The sequence below is a fragment of the Podarcis cretensis genome (genome assembly GCF_951804945.1).
Source record: "Podarcis cretensis genome assembly, chromosome: 13".
In the NCBI taxonomy this organism is placed as follows: Eukaryota; Metazoa; Chordata; class Lepidosauria; order Squamata; family Lacertidae; genus Podarcis; species Podarcis cretensis.
In genome coordinates this window covers 26,440,274-26,455,169 of record NC_137182.1, presented here as the reverse complement: position 1 = coordinate 26,455,169, position 14,896 = coordinate 26,440,274, and the positions used below count along the sequence as shown (strand labels likewise).

General features: G+C 45.4%; 1 protein-coding gene across 3 annotated transcripts in view; it reads left to right on the top strand.

Moving 5' to 3' along the window:
- Positions 1-3,682: 3,682 nt before the first annotated feature.
- LOC307200270 (trafficking kinesin-binding protein 1-like) overlaps positions 3,683-14,896 on the top strand; it is a 33,166-nt gene continuing 21,952 nt past the window's right edge. For 2 of the 3 annotated variants that reach the window (XR_013832358.1, XR_013832359.1), the window contains exon 1: positions 3,684-4,166. Coding sequence is in view for 1 of the 3 variants with exons in the window: in XM_079948709.1 (XP_079804835.1) it covers positions 4,028-4,166 (139 nt within the window). In the remaining 2 variants the exon portion in view is untranslated. Of the gene's footprint in view, positions 4,167-14,896 lie in introns of all 3 variants that reach the window. The other variant, XM_079948709.1, reaches the window with a different exon arrangement.

Below are 14,896 nucleotides of genomic sequence, written 5' to 3'. Positions count from 1 at the left end.
AAGGGAAGTAATAGTGCCACTGTATTCTGCTCTGGTCAGACCTCACCTGGAGTACTGTGTCCAGTTCTGGGCACCACAGTTCAAGAAGGACACTGACAAACTGGAACGTGTCCAGAGGAGGGCAACCAAAATGGTCAAAGGCCTGGAAACGATGCCTTATGAGGAACGGCTAAGGGAGCTGGGCATGTTTAGCCTGGAGAAGAGGAGGTTAAGGGGTGATATGATAGCCATGTTCAAATATATAAAAGGATGTCACATAGAGGAGGGAGAAAGGTTGTTTTCTGCTGCTCCAGGGAAGCGGACACGGAGCAATGGCTCCAAACTACAAGAAAGAAGATTCCACCTAAACATTAGGAAGAACTTCCTGACAGTAAGAGCTGTTTGACAGTGGAATTTGCTGCCAAGGAGTGTGGTGGAGTCTCCTTCTTTGGAGGTCTTTAAGCAGAGGCTTGACAACCATATGTCAGGAGTGCTCTGATGGTGTTTCCTGCTTGGCAGGGGGTTGGACTCGATGGCCCTTGTGGTCTCTTCCAACTCTATGATTCTATGATGTGAGCAGACTGAAGTGGCACAACCCAGGCAGGGATACACACGGGACTCAGCTATACAGCTGCAAATAGAACGTTTTAAGTGTGTTTAAAGTGCATTATACAAATCTGACACTAGATGGTCGATGGTGAGCTAATGGCAAATTCAATATAAATTTTAAAACTTTTTTATTAAAAAAAAGCATTTCCACAGCAGGGTTGTTGTTTTTTGGTTTTTTGGTTTTTTGGTTTTTTTTTGCATATATCTAGATTCAGCCACACCCCCAGTCCGTGCACACAATAAAATAGTGTGTCAGGGGAAAGGCTAGAACACTCTGCTACATTACTGTGTGCGAGGACTTTTTTGTATTAGAGGGTTTGTTCGGAGGATACTTTTTTCGCTTTCGCTATGACATGACCTCCTACTGGCAGTCTGAAGTAGTACAGCTCAGACACAGACTGCTAGCTGATGCTTTTTATATTGTAAACCGCCCTGAGACCTGTGGGTACAGGACGGTGTTCAAATAAAGAAGGAGGGGGAGGATGAGGAAGAGGAAGAGGAGGAACGGCTTGAATTGGCATTAGCTTCCCATGTATGACCCATTGTCTAGAATCAGTACAGTGGTACCTCGGGTTACATATGCTTCAGATTACATACGCTTCAGGTTACATACGCTTCAGGTTACAGACTCTGCTAACCCAGAAATAGTGCTTCAGGTTAAGAACTTTGCTTCAGGATGAGAACAGAAATCATGCTCCAGCGGCGCGGCGGCAGCAGCAGCAGCAGCAGCAGGCCCCATTAGCTAAAGTGGTGCTTCAGGTTAAGAACAGTTTCAGGTTAAGTACGGACCTCCGGAACGAATTAAGTACTTAACCCGAGGTACCACTGTAGTTGCCTTCTTACCATTTGGGGGGCTGTTCACGCAGCACTTTCTGCATCCGCACGAGCAGTTTGGGGGACTTGCTCCTTGGGAGTAAACTTGTGGTGTGCAGGGAAAACGAGTTGTGTGAACAGCCCTCCACTTACAGGTATGGTCCAGCAGCATAATAAAGATCTGTTCCTTTCTCCAGTTGCCGCAGTCACCAGAATTGCCACCGGCTGCCTCTGTGCTGGGAGGGTTCAGCCGAAGATGTATTGCTACCCTAGGCCAAAATTACCTTGTCCCTCTCTCTCTCTGCATTATCTTTAGTATGCTGTATGTTCTTTTTCTTTGAGTGGGTGGGCGCATTTGAGGCTGTGCGTGTGTAGGATTGTGTGCTTAAAAGCATGGCTTGCATTGTGACACCCCCCTCCCCAAACTGAGCTCTCCAACTAATCTTCCTCTGCAAAGATCTCCCGGGTAGCTAAGCAGATTGCAGGGTAACCGAAACAGTACAGCTAATTATGGAGGAGGATTACCTGCCTCCTGTGCGCCACTTACCTCTGTCCGTATTTGCTTCTATCTATAGCTGTCTCAGCCACACAGGGCCTTCTGCTTCCCTTCTGTGCAGTGCTGGGGAAAGGTTGTATCTCAGCAGGAGAGCATATGCTTGGCATGCAGAAGGTCACAGGTTCAATCCCCAGGGAAGTTTATTTGGCACCTTCATTTTTGATCCCCTAGAAATCCAAACCTCCTTCTAAAATAGAGGGTGGCTAACCCATGGAACTGGATCCACATATTATGGGACTCCAGCTCACATCTTCCTTAACTAGCAGAGCCCAATGGTCAGGGATTATGGGAGTTGTAGTCCACCAGACACATAAAGAGCCACAGGTGAGCTGCCTCTTCTCTAAAATGCAAACCTTGGTGATGTTGCTGTCTTTCCTGCTGCCCTGTCATTCTCCACAGTCCTTGGCAAGAGCTCCCTTCCTCCTCCTTCCAGCAAAAATGTCTTCCATTATTAAAGCCCCTACGTAAATTATTCAGGACTCCCTCGAAACCTTTTCACGCTGCCTGAAATGCCACGTCTGATGGAAGCTCTGCAGCTGCCAAAACCCTTCGCTATGCAATATGTAGGTGACCTGGACATAGGGGACTGGTATTGAGCCAACAGAACCATATAAAGTGATAGCAGCAGTACTAGCAGTTCCCCAAGGGTGGGGGAAAACTGATCATGATGGATTACTTTTATATAAAAAAGTGGGGGCGCTTAAATAATTCCTAGCTAACCCCGAAGGCAGATCCTTGGTGAGAGTCTGCCTAGGGTTTGCACAATGGGCTGCAGTGAAGTTGCAGCAACAAGCACACCAGCTTGACATGAACAGGCTCTTCCTAGAGACCCCCATTTAACCACTTCTCAAATGCTTAACCTGATCACACTGGGATCCGCTTCAGTCTCCTGTAACTGTCCCTAAAATACATCACAGGAAAGTCCCAGTCATGCCACCCTGAATTATTTCACTCCCCACAGAGTACCTATGGAAATCTGATTGCTCTCTTTTTAGAAACTACCCTAGTCCCTCTAACGAAGATTGAAATCCTTCTCAAGAGGCGCTGCCCGTATGCTGTACTGTTGTTAAGTACCACACCATGCATTCACACCAAAGTTAGGACCACCAACTTTTTTTTGTTTTGTTTACTCCAGCTCCTTTGCCTTTAACAACAGCCCAAACTGCACGCAGTAGCAGGTGATAACGCTGATCAGTATTCCATTAAAAGACTCCTCTACATACAAGCACAGGAAGGGCTCAGAGACTGGAAACTACTACCAGATCTCTAGTCCTTGACAATTTCTAGTAAAGGCAGACTGCCAAAACCTTATGTGTGTAAACATGCTTACATAAGTCCTTACACACTTTCCGGCATCCTTTGCTCAGACGCATGTAACACTGAGACGATTAAATATGGCTATCTATCTCTCCTTCCCCTCCCCAATGCATTGTTATGCATGGGGCAAAGATTCCGACTGATCTAGGCTACTGAGTACAAAATCAGCATGTGGTGGTTATTTTGGGTGAATTGATCAAGAGAGAGAGAAAGCGTGTCTGTGGTGAAATAGCTGAAACCACACCAACCCACACCCTCCCATTCAGAAAAAAATACTGCATAAAGATGGAGCTGGGAGTGGGATAGACCATTCTGCTGCATAACAACAGGGGGAGGCTAGCTGCTTCTCTCCCCCCCCCCCGTCCCCCGCCCATTCCCCATTTTCCATTTGCAACTCTACTACCCAAGCCTTTGGTTCTCATCTAGCAAGCTGCGCCCTCTGTGCTTTGCGCCGCTCTTTTGACGAGATGCTCTGAGCTGTGCTAATGGTCTATTTCCGTCCCTCCCTCCTGTAGACCCCCCCCCATTAGTTGAGGCCACAGTGGACTCTTCCCAAGCAGGTGGACAGCAGACTCTATAAATAGGGGTGGGTAGGGGCAAGTAGAGGCTGCATTGCAAAACAGCGCAGGAGGGGAGCGTGGGTTGTGTTTGTTCCGCTTATACACGCGTTTGCAGCCCCTCTGCTCGCTTTGCACAACTGTTTGGCCTCTCGCTGGGAGGAAGGGAAGAGGCTCGTGTCCTCCTGTTAGATTCATGTTGCCCACGGAGGTCGGGGAATTGCTGGTCTCGCAGGGGATGGAATTCTGGACCAGCCCTGCCTCTTACGACGAAGTCAACGGGAACACGGAGCTGGCTGATAACACGGACTTGATATCCCAGGAGCTGGAGGAGGGTAAGAAGGCAGGGGGATAAACGGGAGGTAGGGTTGGGAAGAGAGGGCAACGCGGGTGCGAGGCTTGGGCTCGCTGATGGATGTTGCGGTCTCTGACCTTCAGTCTCCTTTGAGCTGCTGAAGATGTTTGTGAGCAGACGACCTGACTTGGTGGTGGTGGGGAGATAGCAAAGCATTGTCCCTGGACCCAGGTGCTATATGGTAGGGATAGACGATGGGTTTCTGGTTTTGTTAAAATAAAAATTATCCACCTGTGTCCTGAGATGGAACAGAGTTATTGGAAGGCTTGCCTGTTAGTCTTTTACTTACTGACTTACGCATCACTTTTTTTTCTCCCTTTACAAAATGTAAAGCGACTTACAATATAATGCAATGCAGAAATTAAAAGCGAGATGAAACCAAAGCAAAAGGAAAACTAAAAACAGTGGTAGACGTTTAAAAAGCAGGCCAACAAATCCCAGCCACCCAGAGAGGCTGCAGTGTCTGGACCCTCCTATACCTGACTACAATAGATGCTGGGGCAGGTGTGTGTCTGGGAGAAGCTGGCAGTTACTGCCTGTAACCCACTTTTCTTCCAGAAGGTTATCAAGGAAGTGTGACTGTTCTTTCCCGCTTTCTGTAGGGCTGGCATTCCCAACCCCACCCAGGCTCTGCCCCTGTGGCTTCATCATCCACCTGACACACACATGCAGGTGTGTGCTTTCTCCACCACTTCACTGTCACGGCTGAAATAGCCTCCCTGGTTTTGCTTTTCAGGGATGCTCTTGAAGGCCCCAGGAGCACAGCCAGTTTTAAGGGACAAAGCTGGCTCCCAGCTCGATGGTTTAAACCAGTTTGTTGGAGCTTGCCTCTTCAGGCTGAGAAAAGAACCCAGAAGTCCCGACTGACTCTCACTTTACTCCTCTGAGTCTTGTTTGTTTTATTTAGCATTGCACTCCTATCCCACTTTTCCTGCAAGGAGTGCAAGGTGGTCACTTGGCTCTCTCTCTCTCTCTCTCTCTCTCTCTCTCCCCCCCCCCCCCCCGTTTTAAGCCTCACAACCATCCTGTGAGGGAGATTGTGTAGAGAAACAAGGCCTGGCTCAAGGTCACCCAAGTGGCTGAGTCAGGATTTGAACTCTGGTATCCCAGGTACTGGTTGGACACTCTAACCGTGACACTGACACCTTCCTTAGTTGGGAGTAGAGAGAAATCTAGAGTCTGGGATCACCATTGTAGGTAGATGGTCCGTCCTGCCTTTCAACAGGTGAATTAGATCAAATGACCTTTGCAGATTTTTCCATCTTAATTCCCACTTCTTTCTCTTCACCACCCACCAAAACAAAGCTGGAAGTGAAGCTCCATGATATTTGGAGTTTACGATCCCATGCAGACAGTTAAACAAAAATTATATGGGTGTGTGGCAATTCATTACTGTTTACTGGCAACTCATAGGGAGGAATGGGGCAAGGCCTGATAGTTTAAAGAGCTCTGGGAGTGTGTGTTTTTTTTTTGGAGTGAGGGAGGAGGAGAATAGCTGTTTTCTTCCCCTCAGAGTTGCCTCTCTATTAAAATGACAAAGAAGCATTCCTATTAGACCCTTGTTTAAATGTAATTAAGCATGGTGATTTTGAGGGGCTGGGTGGTCTCCCTTGTGTGAAAAACAATGAAATGTTTGAGGTGAGCAGAGGGTTCCCTGATCTATAGAGAGAGAAGTTTTGTAAATAAGAGTTTTAATCAACATTTCCTGTAGAAGAATATTGGTCCTCTAAAAGCAGGGCAATCAAGGACAACAGACTTCGAAAAGGGAGGCGCTCCGTTTTCTGTTAAAAAATAAATGAGGCGTCTGAGGATCTTCACAATCTCTGGGCCTCATATGTTCTTTCATGCATGTTTGTATAGGAATAAGACCTGGCTTTGGGAGAAAAATGTATTATGCAGGATCACTTGCCAAGAGAACTGGGGACAGACTGCAGGTTCCTTTCATTGTTGAATATATATACAATTTTTTTTTCTGTGTCCATATACAAAATTGTCATGTGTTCAATGGGACGCTGGGAGTTCAATAGAGCTGAATTCACATATGCCTCTCTTGATGACTCACCATTAGATTTTCTGCACCTGCACTTATGGCTGCCTTGTAGGAAAATAAATTATCTTGTGGTTGAAAGGATTCCAGGTGATGGGGGAGCACCGCCTTTGAAGTTTGAAATGCAGTGGCTCGTTCCCGCATGCAGTGTCATGGTTGGGTTATGACCGAACCGTTGAACTTGCTTGTATGAACTTGGCTTCATATTATTTTTTCCCATGTGTTTTTAATAAACTTGGGGGTGGGAATGTCCACTCAATGATTCATAGGAATGCTCTGCAAAAAGCAGGTGTCCTACCAATTGCGTGATGGTCCCTGGGCAGCATAAGGTAGAACAGCCTTGCAAATAAGACCAGGAAACTCACTAGTTGAAGTCTTGGGTAATTTGTCTGAATGTCCTGCATTGTTTGCTAGGTATTGTAGTATATCAGCCAAGAGAGGGGCAGCTCATTGGTGTGACCAAGGCCCCGTGCACCTCCAGTAGTTTAGCATCATTGTTAGGTTTTTAATAGCTGGCTTCTTGCTTTCAGTTGGTCTGGCTGGTGTCCTTTGGGGACAGGTACATCAGAAGAGAAGGTGGAACTGGTGCCAATGGGGACTGGTAGGTTGGGAGGCAGGGAGACCAACAGTAGGGGGCGCCAGAGCTACTGCCACCACCCCCTGATTGGTTGCAAGAAAGAAGGCAGTCAGGCAGGGGCTGGCTGAGCCTGAGAGCAAACTCAGGTGGGTGGGGCAGGCTCTCATTCACTCTAATGCACCATCCTTCTCTGCTAATTTGATAGCATGTGTTTGTAAGATTGGTTGCTCTTTTTGTGTGTGTGTGTAAGCTGCCTTCTATTTCTATTCTATTCTATTTATATCATCTATATATATCTCAGACTACACTGCACTGTTATTATTTTCTAAAACATCATTCGGGACAGTGTTCATGAGATCAACCAATATGCTCATACCTATGTAGGATCTGGAATATCCACAAATACGTAAACCAACATCCAAACAATTCTGTTCCCAGCTACCTGCTTCCTCCTTTTCCTTGGGGCTTTTGTGTCTCGAGTCGACCTGCTTCGTGGGCCGAGATTTGGGTTGACCGTCTGGCTGCAAAAGGGATCAAGGATGCCTTCTGCCCCCATTCCATTTTGAAGTTTACCTCACGGTAGCTGCCCATTGTTTCATTTATCACTATTAAGCTCCTGGATTAAGGCCTAAATAAAGGTCTTAATCCGAAGGCTCAATAAAGATAAAATAAATACTGATCATTTATCTTCCTTCTGAAGTATTGAGGGGGTATTTTCTCTCCAAGGTATTTCAGGACCGTTACAATGAGGGACAGGAGGACAATATTTCTGTTTTAGTGCTCATTGATTTACTTTTTATATATATAGAAAATGTCGGTTTTATTGCTGTGTCCTGCCCTGAGATCATTTGACAGTGAAGGGAGGGAAGGAAGTTTTGTAAATAAACTAAAATAATGCTGAAACAGAAATTGATTTCCTTTTGGGGAGACCTAATGGCTGTGTTTTGCTAGATGTTTAAGAATTCTAATTCTGCTTTATGTGGGGTGAGGGAGTCATTTTCCTTCCGGCACACTGACTCTGGGTTTGGGGCTGCAGATTTTTCTTTCAGCTTGCCATTCCTAAGCCTATTGAAAGTGTCCTGGCTTGCTTGAAATGTATGGTGTTTCGTTATCTTGTGCTGTGTACTATATAGATTATTTGGTGTGATGTATGCGGGGGCAGGGGGGATGTGTGAAGGATTTAGCCTGGAGGCAAGACTTGAACTTGTTGATCTGAGCTCTGTGGACCCATTGGAAGCCATATTCCACTGTGGCTGCAAGGATTTCACCTGTTTAAAAGCCTTGATGAAGTGCTTAAAAAACAATGTTATTCATTAATCACTTAAACATGCCCTTCTTTCAGGTTTGGACAGTTTTCGAAATTTGCCAGGTGCATTTTGCAATTGCCATGGGTCCAAATGTGACCACATGAAAATCTCTGGATGCCTCGGTTGGGAAAACAAAACTGACACCTAGGGACCTGAAATATTTTCCTTGAAGCTTGAACTAGTTTTATTCTGGATTGTTTTGTTTCATGTTTTAATGTGTTGTAAACCACTTTGAGATTTGTTCCTTAAAATATAAAGAGGTATAGAAAGGAAATGAGCAATATTATCAATGTTCATCCAGCGGGGAGGCAAAATGGCACCTGGACGTTCCATTGTGGCGACTGTAACCTAGGTTTAAGGTACCATTTGGCGCCAACTAACATATCTGAGTTTCTAGCACTGCTACCTGGTGATGCCAGGGATTGAACATTCCTGCATCCTCCTGCAGACTGAGTTGTGATCTATGGATTACGAGTATTGCCAGCACTCTGGTCCTTGTTCATCAGGTCTTATCTCTCCTGTGCACCAACCCCACCAGAAAGGGAGCGACTTGTAATAGCAAAATTGTCGGGAGCAGACATGTCTGAAAGCTGGGGGTGTACCAATGTTTAGAGTAAATAATGGAAGCTGCCTGATACGTGTAATGAACCACCCTTTGACAACAGGGTCTCTCGATGTGCTAGCTATAATGTGTAAACCAGCCTTTCTGATGGAGGGCAAAAAACGGAAGGGGATAAAAGTGAAGCATATTATTAACATGCCCCTAAAGACTTCAGCTTTGGAAATCGCACTAGCAACAGCGCTTCACATGCCTTGCACTTAGTGATCCTCACCACACCCCTGCAAAGTAGGTCAGAACTGCTTACTTTAATGTTACGGCTTAGAACAGGAGGCTACCTGATGTGTTTTCAAAGGGAGCATATTTTGTAATGCTAGACCCGGAAAGACTGGAATGTCTGAATCCTTAAAATCTTGGACACTGACTTGTTTCCTATGTTTGTGGTACAGAAGTGAAGGATTTGGTAGAGCTGCAAGTCCATGCTGGCTACGCACGGGAATAGCTAGGTGAACAAGGGCCACGGGCAACTGCGCAGCTGGCTTGTTTATCCCTGCTCTGCTGGAATTCATGCTCCAATTATTTCCAATTATGGCTCACATGGATGATGAGGTGCCAAAGGGAGGGGGTCCCCGTATGGCACGAAGGGGGCTGGGCAGGCGGGCAGGCAGGACCATCATGGCGTCTCCCCGCTGTGCAGACATGCCACTAGGCACGCACGCAAGAAAGGAGGCGGGGTTAGCTGGCTTGAATGGCAGCCGGGCGGGGAAGGACTGGACGTCCCGCCTGGCTGGGTGGGGGAGTGGACAGGGATCATAACCGCTTTGACTGTGGCCCGACTCCATTGCGTAACAGCCTCATCCGAGAAGTGCATAATGGGATTTGATGTCGTCTCCGATAGTTCCAGCTAACCTACTTTTCTTGCGTCAGACGGCTGTGGCTGGGAACAAATAGGCTTAGCTCTGCAGGGCAATGATCTGCAGTTTCTTGAACCCAACAGCATACGGGTGAGAAGCCGAGGTGAGCAGGAGGACTTATTTGGGACCGTGGCTCTGAGGGAAACCTTCAGAGCGTTCTGGATCTCTGGAGTCCCCTTGCTTGGACATTTCTCTGCTCCCTTTATTTCAGACTACAATGGTACCTCAGGTTACATATGCTTCAGGTTACAGACTCTGCTAACCCACAAATAGTACCTTGGGTTAAGAACTTTGCTTCAGGATGAGAACAGAAATCGTGCTCTGGCAGCGCGGCGGCAGCAGGAGGCCCCATTAGCTAAAGTGGTGCTTCAGGTTAAGAACAGTTTCAGGTTAAGAATGGACCTCCGGAAAGAATTAAGTACTTAACCTGAGGTACCACTGTATTAGCACAGTGCATAACTCCTGTTGGAACGGTTGCAGGGGCAAAAGCCCCCGCAGGGCAACGTGGTTCCTGGATCTTAGATCTTGATTTGATCCGGTGGAATGTGAAATATTTGTTTCCCCCACCTACAGCAGATTGTGCTTGAACAAAATGGAAATTTAGAGGCAACTGTTTACAACTGATTTCCTAGTGGGATGGGTCGTATCTCTGAGGTGGATCACATGGTTTGGCTGAATAACGTCTCAGGTGGAACCCTGGCGTTTCCAGGCAAGGCAGCGAATCACTCCTGTCAGTCTGCATGGACCGGAGGTAGCCAATGTGTTTTCCTCCAGATGTGGTTGGACTCCAGCTGCCATAACCCCTAGCCATTGGTCATGCTGGGAGTCAGGAGACCAATGTCAGCAAGACAACAACTATCCTTGATATAGACAATATTGAGGTGGATGGATCAGTGGTTTAACTACGCATAAGGCAGCTTCCTAATACAGCCTAGATCTAGGCCGTCAAGCTACAGTTCCCCCATCAGCTTCATCCAACATGGCCGACATCCAAGAATAATGGAAGTTCTCCGCCATTGTGAAGAAGGTTTCTCCAGAGTTCCCTAACTACCTACTTCACGCATGACCTTGAGTGCCTTTTAGAAACAAAACAGTTTACTACTGTGCTGACAATTTTGGAGAACAGGTTGAATCACATTGGATGAAGCATTCATCATAAAGGCACTTCAGCCCAACAGAGGCCATTATGGAAACATATTCTTTTTGTTTTCTTCTGACAAACATATGTTGAATTCTTCCTGTCCCTCATTAACATACATCCACAGGGTGGATAAAAATAAATGTGTTTTTTTAAAAAAAGGATTTTTTTGATTTACATCAGATTTTTTTTATTTACATTGGATTTTTGAAATAAAATGCTTTTGGAGGAAAAATCTTTCTAAAGATAGTTTTCCATTTAAGTTACATTATCGTCCAAAGGCTATTCAGCAGGAAATAAGGATTTGTTTTAAGTTTTTCATGTGTGCTAAAACTCATCAGTTAACAAACATTATACAGTGGTACCTCGGGTTACATACGCTTCAGGTTACATACGCTTCAGGTTACAGACTCTGCTAACCCAGAAATAGTGCTTCAGGTTAAGAACTTTGCTTCAGGATGAGAACAGAAATTGTGCTCCGGCGGCGCGGCGGCAGCAAGAGGCCCCATTAGCTAAAGTGGTGCTTCAGGTTAAGAACAGTTTCAGGTTAAGAATGGAGCTCCGGAATGAATTAAGTACTTAACCTGAGGTACCACTGTACATTATACATATGCTATAATGTTATTGTTTTAATTAAATAAATTGTTTAAATTGTTTTTAAGGAAATGATTATTTTTGTCCTTCCAGTAAAGTACAGAAGAAAAGTTCTCCAAATATAAACAGTTAACTTATTAAACCTCACAATCATTTCATAATTATGTCAATGTATTTCTAATAGTATAACCGAACCAGCAATTTTTGATATAACTATAAAAACTACTCTGAAAATTTATTATTCCAAAAATGAAACCTTCATCTGGTTGTAAATATTAAGATTATACCAGCAAGAATGAGTCTTTCTATAGTCTTGCTGTGTAGTGATTTAAATTGATTTGATTTCAATCAAACCCACCCTGTACATCCATAAGACGCCACACTTATAGATAACCATTTTGTAATTGACATCCTGTTTCCGGTCCCTTTCGGTGGCTCTGCTGCACAGTTACTGGCTTTAAGAGGGGAGAGAGGTCACTTCCTTCAGTCTCTTGTATTGGGAGATGTCAGATTTTCCCTTGCAAAGAAAGACCATGAAGCCAACCTTAGTTAAGGAGCCTTGGGCAAAAGGTGTGTGGGGGGAAGTGATGCAAATCTGATTGGAACTGACACTGCCCTTAGAGAGAGGCTAAATAGGGCAAGATTGACTCTGTAGAGTAGCTTGTTTGAGCACCGGAAATGTCTCCTTCAATCCCATCTTGGCCTGGCCGTGTTTTTCCTTTTCTTCTCTTTTCCAGCTCGAGACAACGTGCATTTCACTTAACACCAACACGCTTCTGCTTCAGAACGGGACGTTACTTGTCCCTGCCAGGAACCAAATTTAGTAAATGCAATTTATACCATCTACTTGGCCCTTAGGCTAGAGTGGAGCATTTTCACACACTGCATTATAAAAACACCTTTGAAGCATTTCTTGCGTTCTATGTGAATATTGTTAACTGTGGGTTGGGAAGTGGGAAGAGAGCAGTTTATAAATGGAGCGAGTCTTCTGGCCTACGTAGCTGACATTGTTGTGTTACAGATGTGGGGGGATGAACAAGGTAACTGTTACCTGGAAAAAAGCTTAGGATCTGGCAAACCTGGGTTCAAATTCCAGTAGTCTAGAGGGTTCACTGAGTGGTTTTAAGCAAACAGAGAAAGTGGGAGTGTCTGTGAATGTTACTCCTTGCAGAAAACAGGCTTCTTGTAGTGCAAGTTTTACAGACACAAGCCCTTTTTTTGAGATGCATGATCTTGGCTAAAGAGGTGGAAATGTGGTTTGGGGTGAGTGTGTATATGCTGTTATTGTTGTTAAAAAATAATTCAAAGGACAAAATCAACCTTCTAAGTTGAAACAAATGAGACAGCCAATGCAGCTGGCACAATACTGGCATAATGCTAGCAGAATGCTTGACTCTATTGTTTTCACAATAAATTTGCGCGCTAAGCTTTGGGGAGTGTTCCCTCCTCCTGGAATAAAAGTTATCTCATGGCTGGGTGTGTTCTATGCCAGCACCGAAAAACGACTGATGATGATGATTATTATTAACAACAGAATTCAGCATTCTGCAAATCTCCACTTTCATGATTTAGTTGTAAGTCTCTGTCCATAATGGCTGAAAACATATGCTTTGAATAGTATGGGAGGTGCCTGCTGAACAGGGGTGATGATGGTGCAAGTTTCTTAAAAAACTTGTGTCATCGCACAAATTTGCATTATATTTGCATCTGCTTCTTTGTAAGTGTGAATGCAGATTTGGGCTGAATTTCAGACTTGTGGGGTGGAGGGAACCTCAAACTTTGGCTGTTGCTGTCAGGGCATAGGAGCCAACTCCTAGGGGCTAAGGGGGCTTTGTCCCCACCTGTGGGTTAAACCACAGAGCCTAGGACTTGCCAATCAGAAGGTCAGCGGTTCGAATCCCCACAACGGGATGAGCTCCTGTTGCTCAGTCCCTGCTCCTGCCAACCTAGCAGTTCAAAAGCACGTCAAAGTGCAAGTAGATAAATAGGTACCGCTCTGGCGGGAAGGTAAACGGCGTTTCCGTGCGCTGCTCTGGTTTGCCAGAAGCGGCTTAGTCGTGCTGGCCACATGACCCGGAAGCTGTACACCGGCTCCCTCGGCCAATAAAGCGAGATGAGCGCCGCAACCCCAGAGTCAGCCACGACTGGACCTAATGGTCAGGGGTCCCTTTACCTTTACCTTAATAAAATATTTGAGGGGGCCGAACCACCCTAAAGATGATGGGCATTGCCATTCAAATGTGGTGTGTGTGTGTGTGTGTGTGTGTGTGTGTGTGTGTGTGTGTGTGCCGCATCATGTGATCAATTATATGTGGCAGGGCTTACCTGCCCCCCAATATTTTATTCAAGTTGGCACCCTTGTATCAGGGCTTGCTCTGATGAGCGATAACAGGCTTTTCTGAGCCCAGTGCATTGGATGTGGATTGGGCCCTCAGCCTTGCCTGAAATCTGTTGGCCACAACAGCTTGGGTACATATCAAACAAGCCTGGGCAAGTAAAGATGGCACATGTCTTGGGGGTCTCACTGGCACACTGGTATGCAGTATGCCTAACAGCTCTGTAAGCAAAGGTTGTTTTTTTTAAAAAGATCATTTGTGTTTGTGAGTGTGTTTTCAGTAGACTTTCTTCTGGTGAAGGGGATAGATAGCACAGCAGCTGAGCCACTGCTTTGCATGCAGAAGTCTCAGGTTTAATCCCTGGTATCTCCAGGTAGGGCTAGGAGAGACCAACCTCTTGCCTAATATCCTGGAGAGGTGCTGCCGGCCAGTGTCCACAGTGCAGAGCTCACTGGAACAATGGTCTGATTCGGTATAAGGCAGCTTCAGGCTAGGACCCTCGTACCTACGGGACCGCCTCACCCGGTATGCCCTACGGAGAGCCTCAAGGTCCATAAATAGCAACACCCTAGTGGTCCCGGGCCCTAAGGAAGTTAGATTAGCTTCAACCAGAGCCAGGGCCTTTTCAACACTGGCTCTGGCCTGGTGGAACGCTCTGCCTCATGAGACCAGGGCCCTGCAGGATCTGATTTCTTTCCGTGGGGCATGTAAGACAGAGTTGTTCCGCCTGGCCTTTGGCTTGCACCCAATTTGATTCCCTCCCCCTCTTTCTTTTTTCTTTTTCCTTTCTCCTCCTGTGATGATGCTGCATTTTAATATTTTAATGTTTCAATATTTTAATGTTGTATTTTAATCTTGTTTTTAAGTTGTATTCATTCAACTTGTTTTTATTATTGCTTGTTAGCTGCCCTGAGCCCAGCCTTGGCTGGGGGGGTATAAATAAAAATTATTATTATTATTATTATTATTATTATTATTATTTATTTATTTATTTATTTATTTATTTATTATTATTATTGAATGAATTAAAGGTGCCTCAAGACCCACTTTTTCTTGCAGGAGGGATATAACTGCATTTCCAAACTTCAGGTTTGCACCTTTGAAGTGGAATAATGAAGGCCTCTATTGCCCTAGTGCAACAAACCCACTTTAAAAAAATGACCGGACTATTTGCTGCATGGAAATGCTGATAGGGTGTGTGTGTGAATGAACGATTGACTGAAAGACACACGAACACC